Below are 26370 nucleotides of genomic sequence, written 5' to 3'. Positions count from 1 at the left end.
TCATGTTTGACAGATTTGCTGGAGTTCTTTGAGGATATAATGAGCAGGGTGGATAAGGGGAAACCAGTGGATGTGGTGTATTTGGACTTCCAGAAGGCATTCGATAAGGTGCCACATAAAAGGATACTGCACAAGATAAAAGTTCACGGGGTTGGGGATACTATAATAGCATGGATAGAGGATTGGTTAACGATCAGATAACAAAGAGATGGGATAAATGGGTCATTTTCCAGTTGGCAAGCAGTGTCTGGTGGGGTACCGCAGGGATCGGTGCTGGGTCCTCAACTATTTACAATCTATATTAATGACTTGGATGAAGGGACCAAGTGTAATGTAGCCAAGTTTGCTGATGATACAAAGATGGGTGGGAAAGCAAATTGTGAGGACACAAAAAATCTGCAAAAAGATATCGACAGGCTGTGAGTGGGCAAAAATTTGGCAGATGGAGTATTATGTGGGAAAATGTGAGGTATCCACTTTGGCAGAAATAATAGAAAAGTATATTATAATTTAAATGGAGAAAAATTGAAAACTGCTGCAGTACAGAGGGACCTGGGGGTCCTTGTGCATGAAACACAAAAAGTGAGTATGCAGATACAGTAAGTAATCAGGAAAGCAAATGGAATGTTGGCCTTTATTGCAAGGGGGATAGAGTATAAAAAGAGAAGTCCTGCTACAACTGTACAGGGTATTGGTGAGGCCACACCTGGAGTACTGCGTACAGTTTTGGTCTCCGTATTTACAGAAGGATATACTTGCATTGGAGGCTGTTCAGAGAAGGTTCACTAGGTTGATTCTGGAGATGAGGGGGTTGGGCCTATACACATTGGAGTTCAGAAGAATGAGATGTGATCTTATTGAAACTTATAAGATAATGAGAGGGCTCGACAAGGTGGATGCAGAGAGAATATTTCCACTCATAGAGGAAACTAAAACTAAGGGACATAGACTTAGAATAAGGGGCCGCCCATTTAAAACTGAGATGAGGAGAAATTGCTTCTCTCAGAGGGTTGTAAATCTCTGCCCCAGAGAACTGTGGAGGTTGGGTCATTGAATATATTTAAGGCGGAAATATAGATTTTTGAGCAATAAGGAATAAAGGGTTATGGGGAGTGGGCAGGGAAGTGGAGCCGAGTCCATGATCAGATCAGCCAAGATCTTATTAAATGGCGGAGCAGGCTCAAGGGGCCAAATGGCCTACTCCTGCTCCAATTCTTATGTTTCTTATGTGCCTTAGGGGATGTTGCACTCTATCAAGGAGACTTTGAGGGTGTCCTTGAAACTTTTCCTCTGCCCACCTTAGGCTCGCTTGCCGTGTAGGAGTTCCAAGTAGAGCGCTTGCTTTGGGAGTCTTGTGTCTGGCATACAGACAATGTGGCCCGCCCAACGGAGCTGGTCTAGTGTGGTCAGTGCTTCAATGCTGGGGATGTTGGCCTGGTCGAGAACACTGATGTTGGTGCATCTGTCCTCCCAGGGGATTTGCAGGATCTTGCGGAGGCAGAGTTGGTGGTACTTCTCCAGCGACTTGAGGTGTCTACTGTACATGGTCCATGTCTCTGAGCACAGGCACGATGGAGCGAATCTGTGCTGCAAGATTCTGTAGTCTACCCACTGCAGAACTGCTCGTCTGTCACCGGGCACGACAAGGATAAACGTACAATCTGGACACTGTAAAGAGAGTAGTTACACACAAACTATTTCCTCTGGCGGTGGCAGGGAGGGGGAGCTCGGGCTCCATGGCAACGCGGCGACCGGAAGTGGCGCGGCCGACCGCGACAGTGCGGGTCCGGGTGCTGTGTAGCCGGAAGTGTGCGGCGCCGATTCCCCCGGCCAGTGATCTGGCGATGGCCGCTCTCCGCGCATTCCGTGGGCCCTCACTCACCCTCGCCCGGCACCGGGCCGCCGCAGGCTTGCAGCCCGGCTCCCGAGCGCTCGACCCCGGGCACCGCCACATGAGCAGCCAGCTGTCCATCGATGATATGGTGAACGGGCTGACCGAGGAGCAGAGACAGGTAATCTGCTACTAACCAGAGACAGGTAAACTGCTGCTAACCAGAGCCAGGTAATGAGACAGGTGATCTCCTGCTAACCAGGGACAGTTATTCTGCTAACCAGGGACAGGTAAACTGCTGCTAACCAGAGCCAGGTAATCGGCTACTAACCAGAGACAGGTAATCTGCTAACAAGAGACAGGCAATCTCGTGCTAACCAGAGACAGAGATGGATAATAGGGAGATAAGCAGAGATAAGCAACCAGAAATAAAAACAGTAAATGCTGGAAATACTCAGCAGGTCAAGCAGCATCTGTGGAGAGAGAAACAGAGTTAACGTTTCAGGTTGACGACCCTTTGTCAGAACTACAAAAAGTTACGGATGTAAAAAGTTTTAAGCAAGTGCAGAGGCAGGAAAAAGGTGGGAGGGGAGGAAAGAACAAAAGGGAAGATCTGTGATAAGCTGGAAGGCAGGAGTGATTAAATGACAAAAGAGATGATGGTGCAAGGCAAAAGGAGATGTTAATGGAACAAGTAAAGAAACAAAAGATGGTCTGGAGGAGGTGTAAATGGAAATAGCAAAATTATTACCAACAACTGCTGCCCAAAAAAATGAGAGCAGTGATTATGAACTGAAAGTGTTGAACCCAGTGTTGAGTCGAGAAGATTGTAAAGGTCTAATGAATATAAGAACATAAGAAATAGGAGCAGGAGTCGGTCATACGACCCCTTGATCCTGCTCCGCCATTTAATACGATCATGGCTAATCTGATCATGGACTCTGGTCCACTTCCCTGTCCGCTTCCCATTAACCCTTAATCCCTTATCGGTTAATGGAAAGCTGAGGTGCTGTTCCTCGAATTTCCCTTGGGCATCATTAGACTGGTGTCGGAGGCCAAGGACAGAGGCCAGAGTTAATGGAGAATTAAGATGACAGGTGACCGGGAGCTCAGTCACGCTTGAAGACTGAATAGAGATATCCCTGTAAAGCGATCACCCAACCTGTGTTTGGTTTCCCCAATGTAGACGAAACCGCATTATGAGCAGCGAATACTGTATACTAAACTGCAAGAAGTAGAAGTAAATCGCTGTTTCACCTGGAAGCACCTTGATTATGAGGCCCGTTCACAGCCAAATAGTTTCCGAACTAGTCTCAAGTGTGACAAATGGTTATTTGAGTGACTTACTGGTGCCTCGGGAGCTGTACCCAACACTGAGTCCCTGTCTTCTCAGCAAATGGTGGCTCATGATCCAGGAGTGGAACTGTAGGAGGAATTGTGAAGTGGAATCCTTTGTCTGTACTAGGTTGTGATTGATTTTAAATAATCATGGTCTCCCTCATCGGCCTGGTTAATACCCTCAGCCACACTGTCCAGATCAGTTCCAAGCCTTTCCAGCTGGGGTGGCTGTCTGGGTGCCAGAATTCGCAGGTTAGGGAAAAAACAGACAGGATTCTTGCTCCCGTTTGCTTTTCAATTGGTTTTGCTGGAAGCCATGACTGGGCTTGACTGCGGTGCCCATTCACCTTTCTACAAGTACGTAAAAGGAAAAAGATTAGTGAAGACAAATGTAGGTCCTTTACAGGCAGAAACAGGAGAATTTGTAATGGGGAACAAGAAAATAACAGAACAATTAAATAAATACTTCGGTTCTGTCTTACGGAAGAGGACACAAATAACTTCCCAGAAATGCTATGGAACCAAGGGTCTAGTGAGCAAGAGGAATTAAAGGAAATGATTATTAGTAAGAAAATAGTGCTGGAGAAACTAATGGGACTGAAGGCCGATAAATCCCCAGGGCCAGATGACCTGCATCCAAGAGTACTAAAAGAGGTAGCCATGGAAATAGTAGTAGATGCATTGGTTGTCGTCTTCCAAAATTCTATAGATTATAGATGAGTTCCTGCAGATTGGAAGGTGGCAAATGAAATCCCACTATTTAAAAAAAGGAGGGAGAGAGAAAACAGGGAACTACAGACCAGTTAGCCTAACATCGGTAGTAGGGAAAATGCTAGTGTATTACAAAGGATGTGATAACGGCACACTTAGATAATATCAATGGGATTAAACAAAGTCAGCATGGATTTATGAAAGGAAAATCATGATTGACAAACCTACTGGAGTTTTTTGAGGATGTAACTGATAGAATAGATAAGGGAGAACCAGTGGATGTAGTGTATTTGGATTTTCAGAAGGCCTTTGATAAAGTCCCACATAAGAGGTTAGTGTGCAAAATGAAAGCACATAAGATTGGGGGAAATGTAATGGCGTGGATTGAAAATTGGTTAACTGACAGGAAACAGAGAGTAGGAATAAACGGATCTTTTTCGGGGTGGCGGGCAGTGACTCGTGGGATACCACAGGGATCAGTGCTTGGGCCCCAGCGATTCACAATATATATTAATGATTTGGATGAGGGAACCAAATGTAATATTTCCAAGTTTGCTGATGACACAAAACTAGGTGGGATTGTGAGTTGTGAGGAGGATGCAAAGTCGCTGCAAGGTGATTTAGATAGGTTGAGTGAGTGGGCAAACATATGGCAGATGCAGTATAACGTGGATAAATGTGAAGTTATCCACTTTGGTAGGAAAAACATATGGACAAAGTATTTAAATGGTGATGGCTTGGGAAGTGTCAATGTACAGAGGGACCTGGTTGTCCTTGGACACCAGTCATTGAAAGCAAACATGCAGGTGGAGCAAGCAGTTAGGAAGGCAAATGGTATGTTGGCCTTCATTGCAAGAGGATTTGAGTACAGGAGCAAGGATGGCTTACTACAGTTATACAGGGCCTTGGTGAGACTGTACCTGGAGTATTGTGTGCAGTTTTGGTCTCCTTACCTAAGAAAGGATATACTTGCCATAGAGGGAGTGCAGCGAAGGTTCACCAAACTGATTCCTGGGATGGCAGGACTGTCGTATGAGGAGAGATTGGGTCGACTAGGCCTGTATTCACTAGAGTTTAGAAGAATGAGAGAGGATCTCATTGAAACGTATAAAATTCTGACGGGGTTGGATAGACTGGATGCGGGAAGGATGTTTCCCCTGGCTGGGAAGTCTAGAACAAGGGGTCAGTCTCAGGATACAGGGTAGGAAATTTAGGACCGAGATGAGGAGAATTTTTTTCACTGAGGGTGGTAAACCTGTGGAATTCTCTACCACAGAAGGCTGTGGAGGCCAAGTCACTGAATATATTTAAGAGAGAGATAAATGGATTTCTAGAAACAAAAGACATCAAGAGGTATTGGGAAAAAGCGGGAATATGGTGTTGAGATAGAGGATCAGCCATGGTCATATTGAATGGCGATTCAGACTCGAAGGGCCGAATGGCCTACTACTGCTCTTATTTTCTATGTTTCTAAATAGCTCCCCACCTAATCTCACGTGCAGTGAATGGCTATTTGAGTGGCTTCCTGGTGTCCAGGGAGCTGTACCCAGGAAGGAGTTCCTTACGCAGAAAAACAACAAGGATTACCAGGAGTTGCCAGGTTCTGCTGATATTCAGGGCATTTTTAAAGGGGTTACCAACAATTGCGTGGCGCTGGTGAGGTTTGTGTTCTCGTATAGGTGACGTGAACCTTCCCGGAATGTATGTCATCCGGGCTGATCATGTGAGATACACAAGATATGAGAGAAAGAAAGAAAGAAAGACTTGTATTTATATAGTGCCTTTAACGACCACCGACCATCACAAAGCGCTTTACAGCCAATGAAGTACTTTTGGAGTGTAGTCACTGTTGTAATGTGGGAAACGTGGCAACCAGTTTGCACACAGCAAGCTCCCACAAACAGCAATGTGATAATGTCCAGACAATCTGTTTTTGTTATGTTGATTGAGGGATAAATATTGGCCAGGACACCGGGGATAACACCCCTGCTCTTCTTTGAAATAGTGCCCTGGGATCTTTTGCGTCCACCTGAGAGGGCAGGGCGGGGCCTCAGTTTAACACCTGATCCGAAAGACAGCACCTCCAACAATGCAGCACTCCCTCAGCACTGCACTGAAGTGTCAGCCTAGATTTATTTGCTCAAGTCCCTGGAGTGGGACTTGAACCCACAACCTTCTGACTCAGAGGTGACTGTGCTATCCACTGAGCCACAGCTTGCCAAAGTAAAGACTTGGGTTATGTGCGGAGTGCACGATATAACCACTGAATGTGAAGCTCACATTCGGACTTCTATAAAACCTTTGTTACATTTGTATTTTTTTTAAGGAGGGTGAGAATTGGGGGGAAGGTCAAATAAATACATTAAAGAAAATACAGTTGCAATTCATTATAATCATACATGATCACGTGAGGTAGTTGATTGAGCAAGAATGTGAGTGATCAACCTTGGACTCGTCAGGTTGTGTAAGCAAAGGCTTTGCTTTACATTCTGCAGCCTGCATGTTGTTTTTCATTGGCTAGGGGCGTGTTGCTGTTTGCAGTTTGCCATTGGCTGGCTGTGGTGAGCTGACCTATGAACTTTCTTGAATGTCAGGACGCCCTCTGCTCTAGTGTCACTCAACATGGAGGAGTGCTCATAGCTGTTTAAGGCCCTGCTTTTATATTTTATTCATCTTGTTTCATATCGTTGGATGAAAAAAAATGAACTGCGTATTTAAAAGGGCCATTACATATAAGTTTAAAAATAATTTTTTTTTGTGAAGTAAGTCCTTTGTGATATATTTTTTTTCCTCATCCAGTTGGGTCCTCCACTCTTTCTCCCCCTCCCCCACTTCAAGCCTATGTACAAAATCTCAATTCTGGTCTTGCTCCAAGCCTTCACGACTCGTGCTGTGAAAGGTCCTGCTAGGAACTGTACCGGAATGGCCTTCAATGACTCGCTGTGACTTGCCCCAAGTGATTTTATTGAAACGTATAAGATTCTGAGAAGGCTTGACACGGTAGATGCAGAGAAGTTGTTTCCTCTCGTGGGGGAAATCTAGAACTAGGGACATAATTTCAAAATAAGGGGCCGCCCATTTAAAATGAAAATGAGGAGAAATTTCTTCTCTCAGACGGTCGTGAATCTTTGGAATTCTCTAGCCCAGAGAGCTGTGGAGGCTGGATCATTAAATATATTTAAGGTGAAGATACAGATTTTTGAATGATGAGGGAGTCGAGGGTTATGGAGATCGGGCGGGGAAGTGGAGTTGAGGCCAGGATCAGATCAGCCATGATCTTATTGAATGGCGGAGCAGACTCGAGGGGCCAAATGGCCTACTCCTGCTCCTATTTCTTAAGTTCTTGTGTTCCTTTGCTCCCCGTGGAGAGGCACTTGGCCCCCACTTGATATCACCCTGTAGCAGCATGACTCAGATTGGGTGCACTGCAGAGCCAGCTTGGGAAGCACACACACATGAATAGAAACATAGAAAATAGGTGCAGGAGTAGGCCATTCGGCCCTTCGAGCCTGCACCGCCATTCAATATGATCGTGGCTGATCGTGCAACCTCTGTACGCCACCCCAGCCTTCTCTACATACCCCCTGATCCCTTTAGCCATAAGGGCCACATCTAACTCCCTTTTGAATATGTCCAACGAACTGGACTCAACAGCTTTCTGTGGCAGAGAATTCCACAGGTTCATAACTCTCTGGGTGAAAAAGTTTCTCATCTCGGTCCTATATGCCTTACCCCTTATCTTTCCACTGTGACCCCTGGTTCTGGACTTCCCCAACATTGGGAACATTCTACCTGCATCTAACCTGTCCAGTCCCATCAGAATTGTATAAGTTTCTATGAGATGCCCTCTCCTTCTTCTAAATTCCAGTGAATATAAGCCTAGCCGATCCAGTCTTTCCTCATTTGTCAGTCCTGCCATCCCGGGAATGAGTCTGGTGAACCTTCGCTGCACTCCCTCAATAGCAAGCGCGTCCTTCCTCAGATTAGGAGACCAAAACTGCACACAATACTCAAGGTGTGGTCTCACCAAGGCCCTGTACAACTGCAGTAAGACCTCCCTGTTCCTATACTCAAATCCCCTCGCTATGAAGGCCAGCGTGCCATTTGCTTTCTTTACTGCCTGCTGTACCTGCATGCCTACCTTCAATGACCATGACACCCAGGTTTCTTTGCACCTCCCCTTTTCCTAATCTGTCACCATTCAGATAATAATCTGCCTTCCTGTTTTTGCCACCAAAGTGGATAACCTCACATTTATCCACATTATACTGCCTCTACCATGCATTTGCCCACTCACCTAACCTGTCCAAGTCACCCTGCAGCCTCTTAGCATCCTCCTCGTAGCTCACACTGCCACCCAGCTTAGTGTCATCTGCAAACTTTGAAATATTACCTTCAATTCCTTCGTCTAAATCATTCATGTATATTGTAAATAGCTGGGGTCCCAGCACTGAACCCTGCGGCACCCTTCTAGTCACTGCCTGCCATTCTGAAAAGGACCCGTTTATTCCCACTCTTTGCTTCCTGTCTGCCAACCAGTTCTCTATCCACGTCAATACATTACCCCCAATACCATGTGCCTTAATTTTGCACACTAATCTTTTGTGTGGGACCTTATCAAAAGCCTTTTGAAAATCCAAATACGCCACATCCATTGGTTCTCCCTTATCCACTCTGCTAGTTACATCCTCAAGAAACTCTAGAAGATTTGTCAAGCACGATTTCCCTTTCATAAATCCATGTTGACTTGGACCGATCCTGTCACTGCTTTCCAAATGCGCTGCTATTACATCTTTAATAATTGATTCCAGCATTTTCCCCACCACCACTGTCAGGCTATAATTCCCTGTTTTCTCTCTCCCTCCTTTTTTAAAAAGTGAGGTTACATTAGCTATCCTCCAATCCATAGGAACTGATCCAGAGTCCATGGAATGTTGGAAAATTACCAACAATCATCTACTATTTCTAGGGCCACTTCCTTAAGTACTCTGGGATGCAGACTATCAGGCCCTGGGGATTTATCGGCCTTCAGTCCCTTTAATTTCCCTAACACCATTTCCTGACTGATAAGGATTTCCCTCAGTTCCCCCTACTCGCTAGACCCTCGGTTCCCTAATATTTTCGGAAGGTTATTCGTATCTTCCTTAGTGAAGACAGAACCAAAGTATTTGTTCACTTTGCCTGCCATTTCCTTGTTCCCCATTATGAATTCACTTGATTCTGACTGCAAGGGACCTACATTAGTCGTCACTAATTTTATTTCTCTTCACATATCTATAGAAGCTTTTGCAGTCAGTTTTGTTGTTCCCTGCAAGCTTCCTCTCATTCTCTATTTTCCCTCTCCTAATTAAAACCTTAGTCCTCTTCTGCTGAATTCTAAATTGCTCCCAGTCCTCAGGTTTGCTGCTTTTTCTGGCCAATTTATATGCTCTTCCTTGGATTTAACACTATCCCTAATTTCCCTTGTTAGCCAAGGTTGAGCCAGCTTCCTTTTTTATTCTTACGCCACACAGGGATGTACAATTGTTGTAGTTCATCCATGTGATCCTTAAATGTCTGCCATTGCCTATCCACCTTCAACCCTTTAAGTATCCTTTGCCAGTCTATCCTAGCCAATTCACGTCTCATACCATCGAAGTTTCCTTTCTTTAAGTTTAGGACCCTAGTCTCTGAATTAATTGTGTCACTCTACATCTTAATGAATAATTCTACCATATTATGGTCACTCTTCCCCAAGGGGCCCCGCACAACCAGATTGCTAATTAATTCTCTCTCATTATACAAGACCCAGTCTAGGATGGCCTGCTCTCTAGTTGGTTCCTCGACATATTGGTCTAGAAAACCATCCCTTATACACTCCAGGAAATCCTCCTCCACCATATTGCTACCAGTTTGGTTAGCCCAATTAATATGTAGATTAAAGTCACCCATGATAACTGCTGTACCCTTAGGATCCCCAACCTCCCTACTACAGTTTGGTGGTCTGTACACAACTCCCACTAATGTTTTCTGCCCTTTGGTGTTTCGCAGCTCTACCCATATAGATTCCACATCATCCAAGCTAATGTCCTTCCTGACTATTGCATTAATCTCCTCTTTAACCAGTAACGCTACCCCACCTCCTTTTCCTTCCTATCTGTCCTTCCTGAATATTGAATACCCCTGGATGTTGAGTCCCCAGCCTTGGTTACTCTGGAGCCATGTCTCCGTAATCCCAATTACATCATACCCGTTAACAGCTATCTGCGCAGTCAATTCATCCATCTTATTACGAATGCTCCTCGCATTGAGACTCAGAGCCTTCAGGCTTGTTTTTTTAACACTCTTTGTCCTTTTTGAATTATGTTGTAATGTGGCCCTTTTTGATTTTTGCCCTCCTGCTTTTCTCTGCTCTCTTGCTTTTCTCTTTCCTACCTTTTGCTTCTGCCCCCTTTTTACTTCCCTCTGTCTCCCTGCATAGATTCCCATCCCCCTGCCATTTTAGTTTAAACCCACGTCCCGTCAGCCCACGTGCCTCCTCCGTGTGCTGAGTTCAGAATGTTCTTTTTAAAACTGGAAAGGCACAAGCACACAACGAGGATGGCACCGTTCCAAGACGAGTAATCCCAGTGAGGTAGTTGATTGTCAGAGCTGAGTGAGGAGCCTTGGACTGGACAGTGAGAGAGGTTGTGTAAGCAAAGGCTTTGCTTTACATTCTGGAGCCTGCAGGTTGTTTTTTCATTGGTTCGGGGTGTGTTGTTTTCAGACTGCCATTGGCTGGCTGTGGTGGGCTGACCTATGAACTTTCTTGCCCGCAACACTGCCATTTTAAGCTTATCTTTTGTGTGGAAACGGACTCTGTATCTGTCACAGCGTAGCGTTTTCTGCTGCAGTTTTTTTAATTTCGCCCCCTCCCAAGTGACCATTTCTCCTGTATAGGCAGGCACAAAGCCCGAAGTAGAGTCCGTAACAAGTTGGTATAATTCAACAATAACTTGTATTTATATAACATAGTGAAATGTCCCAGGAACGCTTCGCAGGAGTATTATGAGATAAAACAATTTGGCACCGAGCCGCATAAGTAGAAATTAGTTCAGGTGAAAGCTTGGTCAAAGAGGTAGGTTTTAAGGAGGGTCTTGAAGGAGGAAAGAGAGGCGGAGAAGTTTAGGCAGGGAGTCCCAGAGCTTGGGCCCAGGCAACAGAAGGCACGGCCACCAATGGTTGAGCGATTATAATCAGGGATGCTCAGGAGGGCAGAATTTGAGGAGCGCAGACATCTTAGGGGAGGTGGGTGGGGGGGAGGGTGGTGGCAGAGGGTTGTTGTGGGGCTAGAGAAGATTACAGAGGTAGGGAAGGGCGAGGCCATGGAGGGATTTGAAAATAAGGATAAGAATTTTGAAATCCAGGTGTTGCTTAACCGGGAGCCAATGTAGGTTGGTGAGCACAGGGGTGATGGGTGAGCGTGACTTGATGCGAGTTAGAACACGTGCAGCCGAGTTTTGATGAATAAAATATAAATTCAGACCCATTTGAAGGAGTGGTCTTTTCTTGACCATGCTTTATGTTCTTGTCTAGGCCTGGACAAAGTAGGGAGCAAATGTCCCTTCCTTCACAGAGTGCTCACCGATTAACACAGTGGGGTAGATTTGTCACCTTTACAACCTGGGAATTAAGAATCCTTTGGCTGAGTTGAGAAAGGAACATCTGACGGGCAGAATTGCACACTGGATTTCTCTTCCATTCATTTCAGTGCAATTCTCCCAGCCAGATTTCTCTCTCTGCACTCCGCACAAACGATAAAGATGAAACTCTACCCCAGTGTCTTATGTTTTCTAAGTAACCTTTAAGCTCCAGAATTGACTCCATTGTTTTTTGCTTTTCCTTCTTTGCTAATTAGCTTCGGCAGATGGTTCAAAAATTCTGCCGGGATCACCTCACTCCCAGAGCCCAGGATATCGACCAGAAGAATGACTTCCCGGAGTTGAAGGTAAAGGTGCAATGTGACACGTAGCTCATGTCCTTGTGTATTAATCACTCCCTTACATCTGAGAGTTTAATACCAGATATCAATATAATCTCCTAATATATCAAAGTTTCTCTTGATTGAGAAGGACCAGAAGATACAACAAAGGTTAAAGTTGGCTTGGAATGCTTCAGACTTTACTCTTTCCAACTCTACTCCGACATCTTGGATCGTTTATGTCCGTGGTCTGTGGTGCAGTGGTTAATCAAGATCCTGCCGCATCGAGATGTTTCAATCTGAGCTATTCCGAGCTGACTCTCCCCCTGATGGGAACCTCTAGAAACATAGAAACATAGAAAATAGGTGCAGGAGTAGCCTTCGAGCCTGCACCACCATTCAATAAGATCATGGCTGATCATTCCTTCAGTACCTCTTTCCTGCTTTCTCCCCATACCTCTTGATCCTTTTAGCCATAAGGGCCATATCTAACTCCCTCTTGAATATCTCAACTCTCTGCGGCAGGGAATTTCACAGGTTAACAACTCTCTGAGTGAAGAAGTTTCTCCTCATCTCAGTCCTAAATGGCCTGCCCCTTATCCTAAGACTGTGTCCCCTGGTTCTGGACTTCCCCAACATCGGGAACATTCTTCCCGCATCTAACCTGTCCAGTCCCATCAGAATCTTATACGTTTCTATGAGATCCCTTCTCATCCTTCTAAACTCCAATGTATAAAGGCCCAGTTGATCCAGTCTCTCCTCATATGTCAGTTCAGCCATCCCTGGAATCCAGTGTTCCAGCTGTTTGACAACTTTATTGACAAGAAGTGTCAACGATTGTCTCTAATGTATTTGCTTCATGGGTTCTTTGGTGAAGAACTCATAGCAACACATTGCTATTAAGAACTAGTTGGCTTATTAGCAAAGGTATAACAATCACACGACACATTACCAGTTCATCCACCAGGCTCACAACCACCTGCCTCATCGTGGATCCCCTGAACCTAACTGGCTGGGGTTTTATTGAGTCTTGTGAACCACTCCCAACTCATCAGCTCTACAACTATTTTGAGCATAACTTTAAATCAAGTGCCCCCTTTTGGTAAGGGCACTAGGACCCACAAATTTACAAATAAAACTTGTTAAAGGAAACTTAAATCAAATCAATGATACACTCCAGTCCCTCCAGTGCCCACCTCTGGCGGAAGGCCGTGAGCATACCGGTAGACACCGAGTGCTCCATCTCCAGGGACATCCTGGTGCGAACGTAGCTACAGAAGTGAGGCAGACTGTCGGGCTGAACGACCCCCTCAACTGCCACCTTGGCCAGGCCTAGGAGCAGTCCTACGAGGAGGCCCTCCGATCTGCCCACTCCCCTCCGCACCAGTGCCCAAAGATCAGGAGCGTGGGACTGTAGTGCAGCCAAAAGTCGAGGAGCAATCTCTTCAAATAATGGAAGAGGGGCTGCAACCTCACACACTGTACATACACATGGAATCAACAGCTCTACAACTATTTTAGTTGTGCATTTGATTAAAGTGCCCCCTGGTTAAAGGGGGGGGGGGGGGCACACTCCAAACACTTTTAAACAAGTGCCCCCTTGTTTTTTTTTGAGGGCAGTAAAAATTATACAAGTGCCCCATGGCTACACTAAAACCGACAAACATAGACAAATTACGCTTTAAACGTGTGGTTCAAATTAAAATTTGCTTGCCGGGGGTGATGATGCACTCCAGTCCCTCTGGCGCCCACCTCTCGCGGAAGGCTGCGAGCGTACCGGTGGACACCGCGTGCTCCATCTCCAGGGACACCCTGGCTCAGATGTAACCGCGGAAGAGAGGCAGGCAGTCAGGCTGAACGACCCACTCGACCGCCCGCTGCCTGGACCGGCTGATGGCCCCCTTGGCCGTGCCCAGGAGCAGTCCTACGAGGAGGCCCTCGGACCTACCCGCTCCCCTCCGCACAGGGTGCCCAAAGATCAGGAGTATGGGACTGAAGTGCAGCCAAAAATCGAGGAGCAGCCTCTTCAAATAATGGAAGAGGGGCTGCAACCTCATACACTGTGCATACACATGGAATCAACAACTTTACAACTCTTTTGGGGGAGGGAACAAAAATAAATGTTAGATCAAGTGCCCCCCGATCTGGGGGACACTCCAGACACTTTTCTGCCCCTTTTCCAACAGTTCTACAACTCTTTTGGGGGTGTACAAAATAAACATTAGATCGAGTGCCCCCCGATCTGGGGGACACTCCAGATACTTATAACTGCCCTCTTTTTTGGGGGGTTTTTCTTTGTGTTTTTTTTTTCCTTTGTGATTTTTTTTGGGCACTAAAATCATATAATTTACAAGTGCCCTCTATAAAAGGGGAGGGGGACACTAAAACCCAGCAATTAAAACAAATTAAACTTTAAAACATAAAATCAAATTAAAATTGCCGGGGGTGATGATGCACTCCAGTCCCTCTGGCGCCCACCTCTCGCGGAAGGCCACGAGCGTACCGGTGGACACCGCGTGCTCCATCTCTAAGGACACCCTGGCCCGGATGTAGGCGCGGAAGAGAGGCAGGTAGTCAGGCTGAACGACCCCCTCGACCGCCCACTGCCTGGACCGGCTGATGGCACCCTTGGCCGTGCCCAGGAGCAGTCCTACGAGGAGGCCCTCGGACCTACCCGCTCCCCTCCACACAGGGTGCCCAAAGATCAGGAGTATGGGACTGAAGTGCAGCCAAAAATCGAGGAGCAGCCTCTTCAAATAATGGAAGAGGGGCTGCAACCTCACACACTGTGCATACACATGGAATCAACAACTTTACAAACCTGTGAGCATACTCACAGGTGCATACATTACAGTCTCCTTGCCCCTCCAGCACCTGCTTCTTCAGATACAGTTCTTATCACTTTTAAATAGAATGCTGACCCTTTTGAGTTAACCTTTCTTTCCCCCTCCAACTCTAATATTGGTAAAGAACCTCCTTTCATTGCTCCATATTGTTTGACCATTTTGATGATCTCCAGTTGGCCTGTCGGATAAAACTTCTGGTCCTCAGTGTCCCTCCCATTGTCCTCAAGATGTGGCTCCTAACTTATACTGTCCAATGTTGTCACACTCTCCCGTCCACTCTTCCTTATTGAAAGTTTGTATTTGCTAAGAAAGTGAAATGATTTTGCCTTTCAATGTATCCCATTGCCCTTGTATTGTTACTTTCCAAAGTTATGAAAACTACTGTTGACTCAAAATGTCCATCATTTTAAAAGTTCTGGCCTACTCAGTGACTGCTGATGTGGTTTTTGGCATGGCCATTTTGCTTGAAATGTAGCTGTGGAACTGTTCTCTTGAACACGTTCATGAATCATCTCATTGCTGTCGATATTTCCAAAGCTTTTAACAACATTGGTAGCAAGAGCTTCTAAACAAGTCATTGCAATCTAGTTTCCCATCAAAATGTTGTAATTAAAAATCTGCCCTATAGCTCATCCTCTGACTCTTTTTCCATTTCTCCAGTGGTTCTCCAGGGCCCTGTGTTCACCTGCTCTGGTCCTTCCTACCATTAACCTCCTGCTCTCACCTTTCAACTCTATCCAAGCTGTTGCTGATGATTGCATTTTATATTCATCAGCTTCCTTCAGACTTTAGCACTCAATACCCTCTGCTCTTGCAGTGCAATGTGTGAATCCCTACATCATCTCTTTCCTATTCCTGAATTTTTCAGACAATATTTTTGTATTACTTCCAAGTTTAACCAATTGCTATCATCTCTCATCTTTGGCTCAACCCTTCTTCGTCTGTTTATATCTCGGCCTCGCTGTCTCCTCTGCGCTCAAATGAAACACACATCCCCTATTGCTAAAATCGATTCCCAAGAATTGTGAGTTCCTCCTTCATGCCAGATCTTGTTTTCCCCTAAAAAGCTCTTAACTACCCAAGGTGTGAATGCTGCTCCTATATCTGGGTAGACTCTTCTCTCACTCCTAGACAGGATACTAGAAAAGACCAGATACACAAACCCACTCTCTTTTCTACCTTGTAATCTCTGCCCATTACAATCTTTCATGTCTTTCTCTCTTTTATACATTACAGGTACTATGCCCACTGGTCCTCTGAACTTCTGCCTTCTAAGGTCCAAATATGCTATCCACATTTTCTTCCATCCTTCTGTATCCTCACTGTGTTGAAATCTTTGGGGGCAATCTTCCCTCCTTTCTGCCCCATTACATGAGGTAATCTTCCCTTCCTCCTGCCCCATTTCAGGGCAGTCTTCCCTCCTGCCCCATTTAATGGTGGCACCTCCCTTCCCCCCTGCCCCATTTTATGGGGCCACCTCCCTCCCTCCCCCTGCCCCATTTTCCCTCCCTCCCCCCTGCCCCATTTTCCCTCCCTCCCCCCTGCCCCATTTTATGGGCCACCTCCCTCCCTCCCCCTTGCCCCATTTTCCCTCCCTCCCCCCTGCCCCATTTTATGGGGCCACCTCCCTCCTGCCCCATCATGGAGGCTCTTTTTCACTCCATTTCATGGTGGCATTCTTCCCTTCTGCCCCATTTCATTGAGGTGATCTTTTCTCCTCTCTCTTCCCGTTCCCGTTTCTCTTTCTCCTGTTTTACAGAGGCATTGTTACTCCCTTCCTCATGCCTCCCTCTTCCACTTCAGGTCATAAAATTGCTCATCCATCAGTCCAAGGAGTCACTTGTCTGTACTTGCCTCCATTTCATGGAAGTGCATTTACTCTTTCCACTCCCACCCAAAATTCACAAAAGAGCTCTTCTCCGCTCATTTTTTTTCTGAACTTCTTAATTGGATTGCATTTTATAACTCACTCTGAGTCATTCGTTATTCTGTATATACTCCATTTGAACCCCTCAATGAGATTCCAGCCTGTAACTTTCCATTATCCTGTATATAAACTGTTTGAGTACCTATGATTAAATAACAGCCTGTACCTCATTGCTAGGTAATCCGTAACATGGCATGATATGACCAGTACATTTTGAGATGGCATGCTGCAATATATTTTGTGCAAATCCCACATGTACACATCCTGTAAAAGATTGATTTATGCACCAGTTTGGATTTGGTGATAAATTCTTCCCATCGATTTGATTTACTGCCATTTGCCTTTTTGGTGTTTAGGAGTTCTGGAAACAGCTTGGTGATCTTGGAGTTCTTGGGATCACTGCACCCGGTGAGTTGTGGTTGTAATGTATTTGCTTTAAGGGTTCTTTGCTTAAGAATTCATAGCAACACATTGCCATTCAGAACTAGTTGGTTTATTAGCAAAGGTTTAACAATCACACTACATAGTACCAGTTCATCCACCAGGCTCACTAACACCTGCCTCATCGTGGATCCCCCGAACCCAATTGGCTGGGGTTTTATTGAGTCTTGTCAGAAACACATGACTGGCTAAGCCACTCCCAACAGCTCAACAACTATTTTGAGCATAACTTTAAATCAAGTGCTCTGTTTTGGTAAGGGTACTAGAACCCACAAATTTCCAAATAAAACTTTAAAGGAAACTTGGTTCAAATTAAAATTTGCTTGCCGGGGGTGATGATGCACTCCGGTGCCCACCTCTCGCGGAAGGCCGTGAGCAAGCTGGTAGACACCGTGTGCTCCATCTCCTGGCGCAAACGTAGCCGCGGCAGAGAGGCAGGCAGTCGGACTGAATGACCCTCTCAACTCCCCGCTGCCTGGACCTGTTAATGGCCACCTTGGCCAGGCCCAGGAGCAGTCCTACGAGGAGGCCTTCCGAACTGCCCGTTTCAGCAGCTCTACAACTATTTTTGTTGTAAAACAATAAATCAAGTGCCCCCTGATTAAATTTCAAACAATTGCCCTCTTGTTTTTTTTTCTTAGGGCACTAAAAAACACAAATTTTACGTGCCTCCTGGCTAAAAGGTGGGGGAAGGGTACTAAAACCAGCAATTAAACAAATTAAACTTTAAATAATAATCAAAATAAAATTTGATTGCTGGGGGTGATGATGCACTCCAGCGCCCACCTCTCGACACCGAATGCTCCATCTCCAGGGACACCCTGGCTCAGATGTAACCGCGGAAGAGAGGCAGGCAGTCGGGCGTGCCCAGGAGCAGTCCTTCCGAATTGCCCATTTCAACAGCTCTACAACTCTTTTAGTTAACATTAGTTCCTTTTTTTTGTGTTTTTTTTTTTAGGGCATTAAAATTCCATATTTTACCAGTGCCCCCTATAAAAGGGGAGGGGGACACTAAAAACCCCGGCAATTAAAACAAATTAAACTTTAAATAATAATCAAAATAAAATTTGGTTGCCGGGGGTGATGATGCACTCCAGTCCCTCCGGTGCCCACCTCTCAGCTCTACAACTCTTTTGGGGGGGGGGAACAAAATAAACATTAGATCAAGTGCCCCCAGATCTGGGGGACACTCCAGACACTTATACCTGCCCTCTTTTTTTTTTGTTTATTTTTTTGTTTTTTTTTTCCTTTTGTGATTTTTTTTTGGGGCATTAAAATCATATAATTTACAAGTGCCCCCTATAAAAGGGGAGGGGGACACTAAAACCCGGTAATTAAAACAAATTAAACTTTCAAAGAAATAAAATCAAATTAAAATTTGGTTGCCGGGGGTGATAATGCACTCCAGTCCCTCCGGCGCCCACCTCTCAGCTCTACAATTCTTTTGGGAGAAAAACATTAAATCGTGCCCCCCGATCTGGGGGACACACCAAACATTTTCAAGGCCCTTTTTTTGTGTTTTTCTTGGGGTTTTTTTGTATTTTTTTGTTCTTTTTGGGCACTAAAATCAAATTTTTTTCCAAGTGCCCCTAGAAAAGGGGAGGGGGACACTAAAAACACTGGCAATTAAAACAAATTAAACTTTTAAAACATAAAATCAAATTAAAATTTGGTTGCCGGGGGTGATGATGCACTCCAGTCCCTCCGGCGCCCACCTCTCAGCTCTACAACTCTTTTGGGGGGGGGGGAACAAAATAAACATTAGATCAAGTGCCCCCCCGATCTGGGGGACACTCCAGACACTTAACTGCCCCTTTTTCTAATAAATGTTTTTTTTTGGGGCATTAAAACCATATATTTTACAAGTGCCCCCTATAAAAGGGGAGGGGGACACTAAAAATCTGGCAATAAACAAATTAAACTTTAAAACATGTAAAATTAAATTAAAATTTGGTTGCCAGGGGTGATAATGCACTCCAGTCCCTCCGGCGCCCACCTCTCAGCTCTACAACTCTTTTAGGGAGTACAAAACAAACATTAGATCGAGTGCCCCCCGATCTGGGGGACACTCCAAACACTTATACCTGCCCTCTTTTTTTGTTTTTCCTTTTGTGATTTTTTTTTTGGGGCATTACAATCATATAATTTACAAGTGCCCCCTATAAAAGGGGAGGGGGACACTAAAACCCGGCAATTAAAACAAATTAAACTTTCAAAGAAATAAAATCAAATTAAAATTTGGTTGCCGGGGGTGATAATGCACTCCAGTCCCTCCGGCGCCCACCTCTCAGCTCTACAAACCTGTGAGCATACATTACAGTGATAGCCTCAGACCCCATCTGCTTTGATTTACATGGCAGTTATTTGAACTATCAAATGGTGGTAGCATGCTCGGGGAATGTCTGATAAAGCACAGGCTTGCACTATTTACAGAAGAATGAGACTGCTGCCAACATACCGGAAATAGTTGCGCCTGCGCAGTTCCAATGTTTTATTTAAAAGACGGCGAAGTTGAGCATGCAACATGCTTAGATGATAGGAAAGTTTTTTTTTTTTAAAAAGACAGAGAAACATATTAAACATGAGATAAACTTGCCATTGAGGGAGTACAACGAAGGTTCACCAGACTAATTCCTGGGGGATTGACCTATGAGGAGAGATTGAGCAGCCCAGGCCTAAATTCTCTCGAGTTTAGAAGAATGAGAGGTAATCTCATTGAAACATACAAAATTCTTGTAGGGCTTGACAGGGAGGATGTTTCCTCTGGCTGGGGAGTCTAGAACCAGGGGTCAGTCTCAGAATAAGGGGTCAGCCATTTAGGACTGAGATGAGGAGAAACCTCTTCACTCAGAGGGTGGTGAATCTTTGGAATTCTCTACTCCAGAGGGCTGTGGAGGCTCAGTCATTGAGTATATTCAAGACAGATCGATAGATTTTTGGATCTTAAGGGAACCAAGGAATATGGGGACAGTGCAGGAAAGTGGAGTTGAGGTAGAAGATCAGCCATGATCTCCTTGAATGGCAGAGCAGGCTCGAGGGGCCGAATGGCCTACACCTGCTCCTATTCCTTATGTTCTTATACAATTGAGCCTGGATTGCTAATGGGAAAATGATGTGGTTTTAAATTTTATTTCCATTTCTTTATAATAAAATTAATTCCAACAAGAGAAAAAAACGCTATAATGTACCTTTTAAATAACGAAGATATTTATCAAGCTAATCCAACAGGAATGTTTTAATATTCATTTCTCTATTTCATGCCTCAAATTGGAGTCTCCACAGAACTATAAATCTTAACTGCAAAGCTGGAAAATATTACAAATAATAAATGGATATTTTGGTCATCAAAAGCAAATAAGAGTTGGCATTTACGCAGACCTCCGTCTGTATGAACGTTATTTTTTAAATTTGGGGCCTTCTGATTCGTTGGCAGGAGTCCCTCCATTTACAGAACGTGATGCTAACTAGACAGTCCCTAATCAAACACAATTGTGACTGAGACTTTCGTTCAGCACTGAGGGCACGTTGTCAAGCCGTATTGTCCATCAAATGAGATGTTACACCAAAGGTCTCTTCTGCCTGTCTCATGGACAGTAAAGATCCAATGGCACTATTTGAAGAATGGTTGTCCTGACCAACATTAATCCCTCAACAAATAAACAACCACCAGTAAAACAGATTAATTGGCCATTTGTCTGGGACAAAATGGCTGCCATGTGTGCCTATGTATGTCACTGTGGTCCAAAATGAATTAGTTATGTGAAGCGCTTCAAGAGGTTTTGAAGATTTGATAAGGCGCTATATAAATGTAAGGATTTCATTCTGTGAGCATCCACCTGTAATATTTTTGAATAAAGATCGGCTTTTGCTGTTTTCAATTAAACTTGTCCAATAAAAAAATTATTTTTTGCTCTGGAAATGCTTAGTAATCAGCTATTTGGACTTCCAGAAGGCATTTGACAAGGTGCCACATAAAAGGTTACTGCATAAGATAAAAGTTCATGGGGTTGGGGGTAATATATTAGTATGGATAGAGGATTGGCTAACTAACAGAGAACAGAGAGTCGGGATAAATGGTTGATTCTCTGGTGCCGCAGGGATCAGTGCTGGGACCCCAACTATTTACAATCTATATTAACGACTTGGAAGAAGGGACTGAGTGTAATGTAGCCAAGTTTGCTGACGATACAAAGATGGGAGGAAAAGCAATGTGTGAGGAGGACACAAAAAATCTGCAAAAGGACATAAACAGGCTAAGTGAGTGGGCAAAAATTTGGCAGATGGAGTATAATGTTGGAAAGTTGAGGTCATGCACTTTGGCAGAAAAAAATCAAAGAGCAAGTTATTATTTAAATGGAGAAAGATTGCAAAGCGGGTCCTGGGGGTATTTATGCATGAAACACAAAAGGAGAGTATGCAGGGTACAGCAAGTGATCAGGAAGGCCAATGGTATCTTGACCTTTATTGCAAAGAGGGTGGAGTATAAAAGCAGGGAAGTCTTACTACAGCTATATAAGGTATTGGTGAGGCAACACCTGAAATACTGCGTGCAGTTTTGGTTTCCATATTTACGAAAGGATATACTTGCTTTGGAGGCAGTAGAGAGAAGGTTCACTTGGTTGATTCCAGGGATGAGAGGGTTGACTTATGAGGAAAGGTTGAGTAGGTTGGGCCTCTACTCATTGGAATTCAGAAGAATGAGAGGTGATCTTATCGAAATGTATAAGATTATGAGGGGGCTTGACAAGTTGCAGAGAGGATGTTTCCACTGATGGGGGAGACTGGAACTAGAGGGCACGATCTTAGAATAAGGGGCCGCCCTTTTAAAACAGAGATGAGGAGAAATTTCTTCTGAGGGTTGTAAATCTGGAATTCGCTGCCTCAGAGAACTGTGGAAGGTGGGACATTGACTAAATTTAAGACAGAAATAGACAGTTTCTTAAACAATAAGGGGTTATGGGGAGCGGGCGGGGAAGTGGAGCTGAGTCCATGATCAGATCAGCCATGATCTTATTGAATGGCGGAGCAGGGTCAAGGGGCCGTATGGTCTACTCCTGTTCCTATTTCTTATGTTCTTATGTTCTTTTAAGAGTCTTGGTGCATCCAACAACTTAGCTGCCCACTGCCCAGTGTAGTACTTGAGTCATACAAACCAGGAAGGTCCCAGGTTTGATTTTCACCAGTACTGAGTTAGCTGATCACAGTCATAATTTGAGTTAGTATCTCTGGGCTAGGGAGAGGGAACAATTTATCACAGGCTCCCACTTTGGATGCTATCCAGTGACTCCGCTATACAGAAGAACTAATGGGGAGATGAGAGGTTATTTTTAGCGCAGCGAGTTGTTATGATCTGCAATGCATTGCATGAAAGGGTGGTGGAAGTAGATTCAAGAGTAACTTTCAAAAGGGAATTGGATAAATACTTGAAAAGGAAAAAGTTGCAGGGCTATGGGGAAAAGAGCAAGGGAGTGGGACGAATTGGATCGTTCTTTCAAAGAGACATCACAGGCATGATGGGCCGAATGGCCTCCAGTGCTCTGATTCTATACATATGTACATCTCGGATGAATCAGACTGAGTAGCCAGCCTTTGCACAAAGAAGGACTACTTTAATGAAGTACTGGAAGACTGCCAGCAACTGTTCAACTGCACCCCAACATTTTAAAAATAGTCATTAATTCCTGGGTTGTGGACTTCGCTGGCAAGGCCGACATTTATTGTCCATCCCTAGTTGCCATGAGAAGGTGCAGGTGGGCCGCTTTATTGGATCACTAGCGGTTTGATACGACATAGCTGTCCTAACTTGCACCAAATCCTGCTCGCCCATCACCCCTGTGCTCGCTGAGCTACATTGGCTGCTGATTAAGCAACACCTCGATTTCAAAATTCTCATCCATATTTTCAAATCCCTCCATGGCCTCGCCCCTCCCTATCTCTGTATTCTCCTCCAGCCCCACGACCACCCCCGAGATGTCTGTGCTCCTCTAATTCTGGCCTCCTGAGCATCCCTGATTATAATCACTCAACCATTGGTGGCCGTGCCTTCTGTTGCCTAGGCCCCAAGCTCAGGAATTCCCTGCCTAACCCTCCCCGCCTCTCTACCTCTCTTTCCTCCTTCAAGACGTTCCTTAAAACATACCTCTTTAACCAAGAGTTTGGTCAACTGCGCTAATTTCGACTTGTGCAAATTGGTGTCAAATTTTTATCTCATAATACTCCTGTGAAGGGCCTTGGGATGTTTTACTCCATTAAAGGCGCTATATAAATACAAATTGTTGTTGTTGTAGGCCACATCATAGGGTAGTTAAGAGTCAACCATGTTGGTGTGGGTCTGGAGTCGGATATAAACCAGACCAGACCTATATGGTCAAATTCTCACACTGCCAGGGATTTGAACTTGCGTTTCCTAGATTACTGGTCCCGTAACTCAACCACTACACCACCGTATGTGAGTCTATGTCTTCAAGAATTCTTTTTTAATCTTAACGTTAAGTAGGTGGCATTGCAGTGCAGTGCAGTGCAGAATAAAAGGGCACAGGTTTGTGTCTGCGATTTCCCCACATGATATCAAAGTGCCGATAACCCCTGGAGAATTCGTTACAAATCATTGGGTGTGGCTGAATTTGCACTGCTCCGGGGACATCATGCAGAAAATAAAGTGGAACTTGAGAATGTGAGTGTATATTGGGCCAGTGTGGTGGAGATGTTTAGCAGGTATGTGCTTGTGTAGGTGTTTTTAACTGGGATGTGGTAGTGGAGTCTACTTTGCACGTTATTGCAGTAACTTTGAAGAAGAGAGTGAAACCTGCATTGATATAGCACCTTTCACATCCTTGCGATGTCTCAAAGTGCTTCACAGCCACTGAATTACTTTTGAAGTGTAGTTACTGTTATTAATGTAGGCATATTTGGCATCCAGTTTGTGCACTACAAGCTCCCACAACCAGCAAATGAGATAAATAACTGGGTAATCTGTTCTTAGTGATGTTGGTTGAGAGATAATATTGGCCTGGACACCAGGGAGAACTCCTCTGCTCTTCGTCGAAAGAGTGCCATGGGATAGAAACATAGAAAATAGGTGCAGGAGTAGGCCATTCGGCCCTTCTAGCCTGCACCGCCATTCAATGAGTTCATGGCTGAACATGCAACTTCAGTACCCCATTCCTGCTTTCTCACCATACCCCTTGATCCCCCGAGTAGTAAGGACTACATCTAACTCCTTTTTGAATATATTTAGTGAATTGGCCTCAACAACTTTCTGTGGTAGAGAATTCCACAGGTTCACCACTGTCTGGGTGAAGAAGTTTCTCCTCATCTCGGTCCTAAATAGCTTACCCCTTATCCTTAGACTGTGACCCCTGGTTCTGGACTTCCCCAACATTGGGAACATTCTTCCTGCATCTAACCTGTCTAAACCCATCAGAATTTTAAACGTTTCTGTGAGATCCCCTCTCATTCTTCTGAACTCCAGTGAATACAAGCCCAGTTGATCCAGTCTTTCTTGATATGTCAGTCCCGCCATCCCGGGAATCAGTCTGGTGAACCTTTGCTGCACTCCCTCAATAGCAAGAATGTCCTTCCTCAAGTTAGGAGACCAAAACTGTACACAATACTCCAGGTGTGGCCTCACCAAGGCCCTGTACAACTGTAGTAACACCTCCCTGCCCCTGTACTCATATCGCCTTGCTATGAAGGCCAACATGCCATTTGCTTTCTTAACCGCCTATATGAGAGGGTTTAACCTCATTCAAAAGACGGCACCTCTGACAGTGCAGCACTCCCGCAGTACTGCAATGGAGTCTCAGCTTAGATTTTGTGCTCAAGTCCTGGAGTGGGATTTGAACCCACAAACTTCTGACTCTTGGGTGAGAATGTTACCACTGAGACACGGCTGATAATTATAAACTGCATTTTTACACTTATAAACACTAAATGTATTTAGTATGTCTCTGGTGGACAAGTCTGTGTGTTTGCAGACTTGTGCCTGCATGTGTTTCGCTGGTGTGTATATTGTATGCAACAGTGTGCTGTGTGTTCTTCATGTCATGTTGCAGTATGTTTTATAGGTGTTTGTGTGTGTGTATATATATATGCAGCTGGGGTGTGTTATGTGGGGAGGGGGGCACTGCATTTTGCAGTTTGAATGAGTTTGCTGAATGGATGGGACTGCAGTGTTTTTAGCTTGGCGTGTGCATTGTATGCAGCAGAGCGCATGGTGTGTTCAGTATGGTTACTGCAGTGAGTTTTTGAGTACCGGATGATTTTGTGTGTGTGTCTGTGTACTGCCCTAGTTACATAGAATTTACAGCGCAGAAACAGACCATTTGGCCCAACTGATCCATGCCAATCTTTGCGCTCCACACAAGCCTCCTCCCACCTTACTTTATCTAACCCCACCAACATATCCTTCTATTCCTCTCTCCCTCATGTACTTATCTAGCTTTCCCTTAAATGCAACTGTGCTATTCGCCTCAACGACACCATGTGATAGCGAGTTCCACATTCTCACCACTAGTGTATGTGTTGTGTATGTAATTACAGTGTCTGTCTCTCATGGAGGATGCAGTGTGTTCAGCATTTTGTTACTATTGCGGTGAGCTTAGTGGGCATCTTGTTCAAGTAACTCTGTGGTACCTTACAGTGGAGTATGGAGGGGCAGGAGGCGGATACCTGGATCACGTCCTTGTTATGGAGGAAATAACCCGTGCGTCTGCTGCCATCGGTCTCAGTTACGGAGCTCATTCCAACCTGTGCATCAATCAGCTGGTGAGAAATGGCAATGAAGAACAGAAGAAGAAATACCTACCAAAGGTACAGCGCCAATGCCTCAAAGCTTCAGCCCTGCTTAAGTTGAATTACTTGGCTGTACCAAATAGCTGTCTAATCCTTACTCACTCACAGGCCAGCCTTGACTACCGAAAGGAAAGCGCCGTAGAGGGACCCAATAATGAATCTCCAGTACCCCTTAACCCCAAATTCTGAGTGGCCAGTTATAGTATAGGTACCAGCTCAGACCTGTATAGTGGCATACTTACATAAGAACATAAGAAATAGGAGCAGGATCTGATCTTGGCCTCAACTCCACTTCCCTCCCCACTCCCTTATCATTCAAAAATCTGTCTATCTCCACCTTAAATATATTCAATGACCTAGCCTCCACAGCTCTGGGGTAGAGAATTCCACAGATTCATGACCCTCTGAGAGAAGAAATTTCTCCTCATCTCGGTTGTAAATGGGTGACCTCTTATTCTGAAACTATGCCCCCTAGTTCTAGATTCCCCCACGAGGGGAAACATCCTCTCTGCATCTACCCTACCAAGCCACCTCAAAATCTAAT

General features: G+C 44.9%; 1 protein-coding gene across 1 annotated transcript in view; it reads left to right on the top strand.

Annotated features, from left to right (window-relative positions):
• Positions 1 to 1799: 1799 nt before the first annotated feature.
• The window catches only part of ivd (isovaleryl-CoA dehydrogenase), a 55726-nt gene continuing 31155 nt past the window's right edge, over positions 1800 to 26370 (top strand). Inside the window, exons 1-4 of the mRNA XM_070878825.1 lie at positions 1800 to 2012; positions 11757 to 11846; positions 16949 to 17000; positions 25675 to 25844. Coding sequence (XP_070734926.1) covers positions 1845 to 2012; positions 11757 to 11846; positions 16949 to 17000; positions 25675 to 25844 — 480 coding nt within the window. The 5' untranslated portion in view covers positions 1800 to 1844. The remainder of the gene's footprint in view (positions 2013 to 11756; positions 11847 to 16948; positions 17001 to 25674; positions 25845 to 26370) is intronic.

The sequence above is a fragment of the Pristiophorus japonicus genome, chromosome 4, assembly GCF_044704955.1.
Source record: "Pristiophorus japonicus isolate sPriJap1 chromosome 4, sPriJap1.hap1, whole genome shotgun sequence".
Classification (NCBI taxonomy): Eukaryota; Metazoa; Chordata; class Chondrichthyes; family Pristiophoridae; genus Pristiophorus; species Pristiophorus japonicus.
Note: the sequence above shows the minus strand (reverse complement) of the source record. Positions and strands in the feature narration are given on the sequence as shown.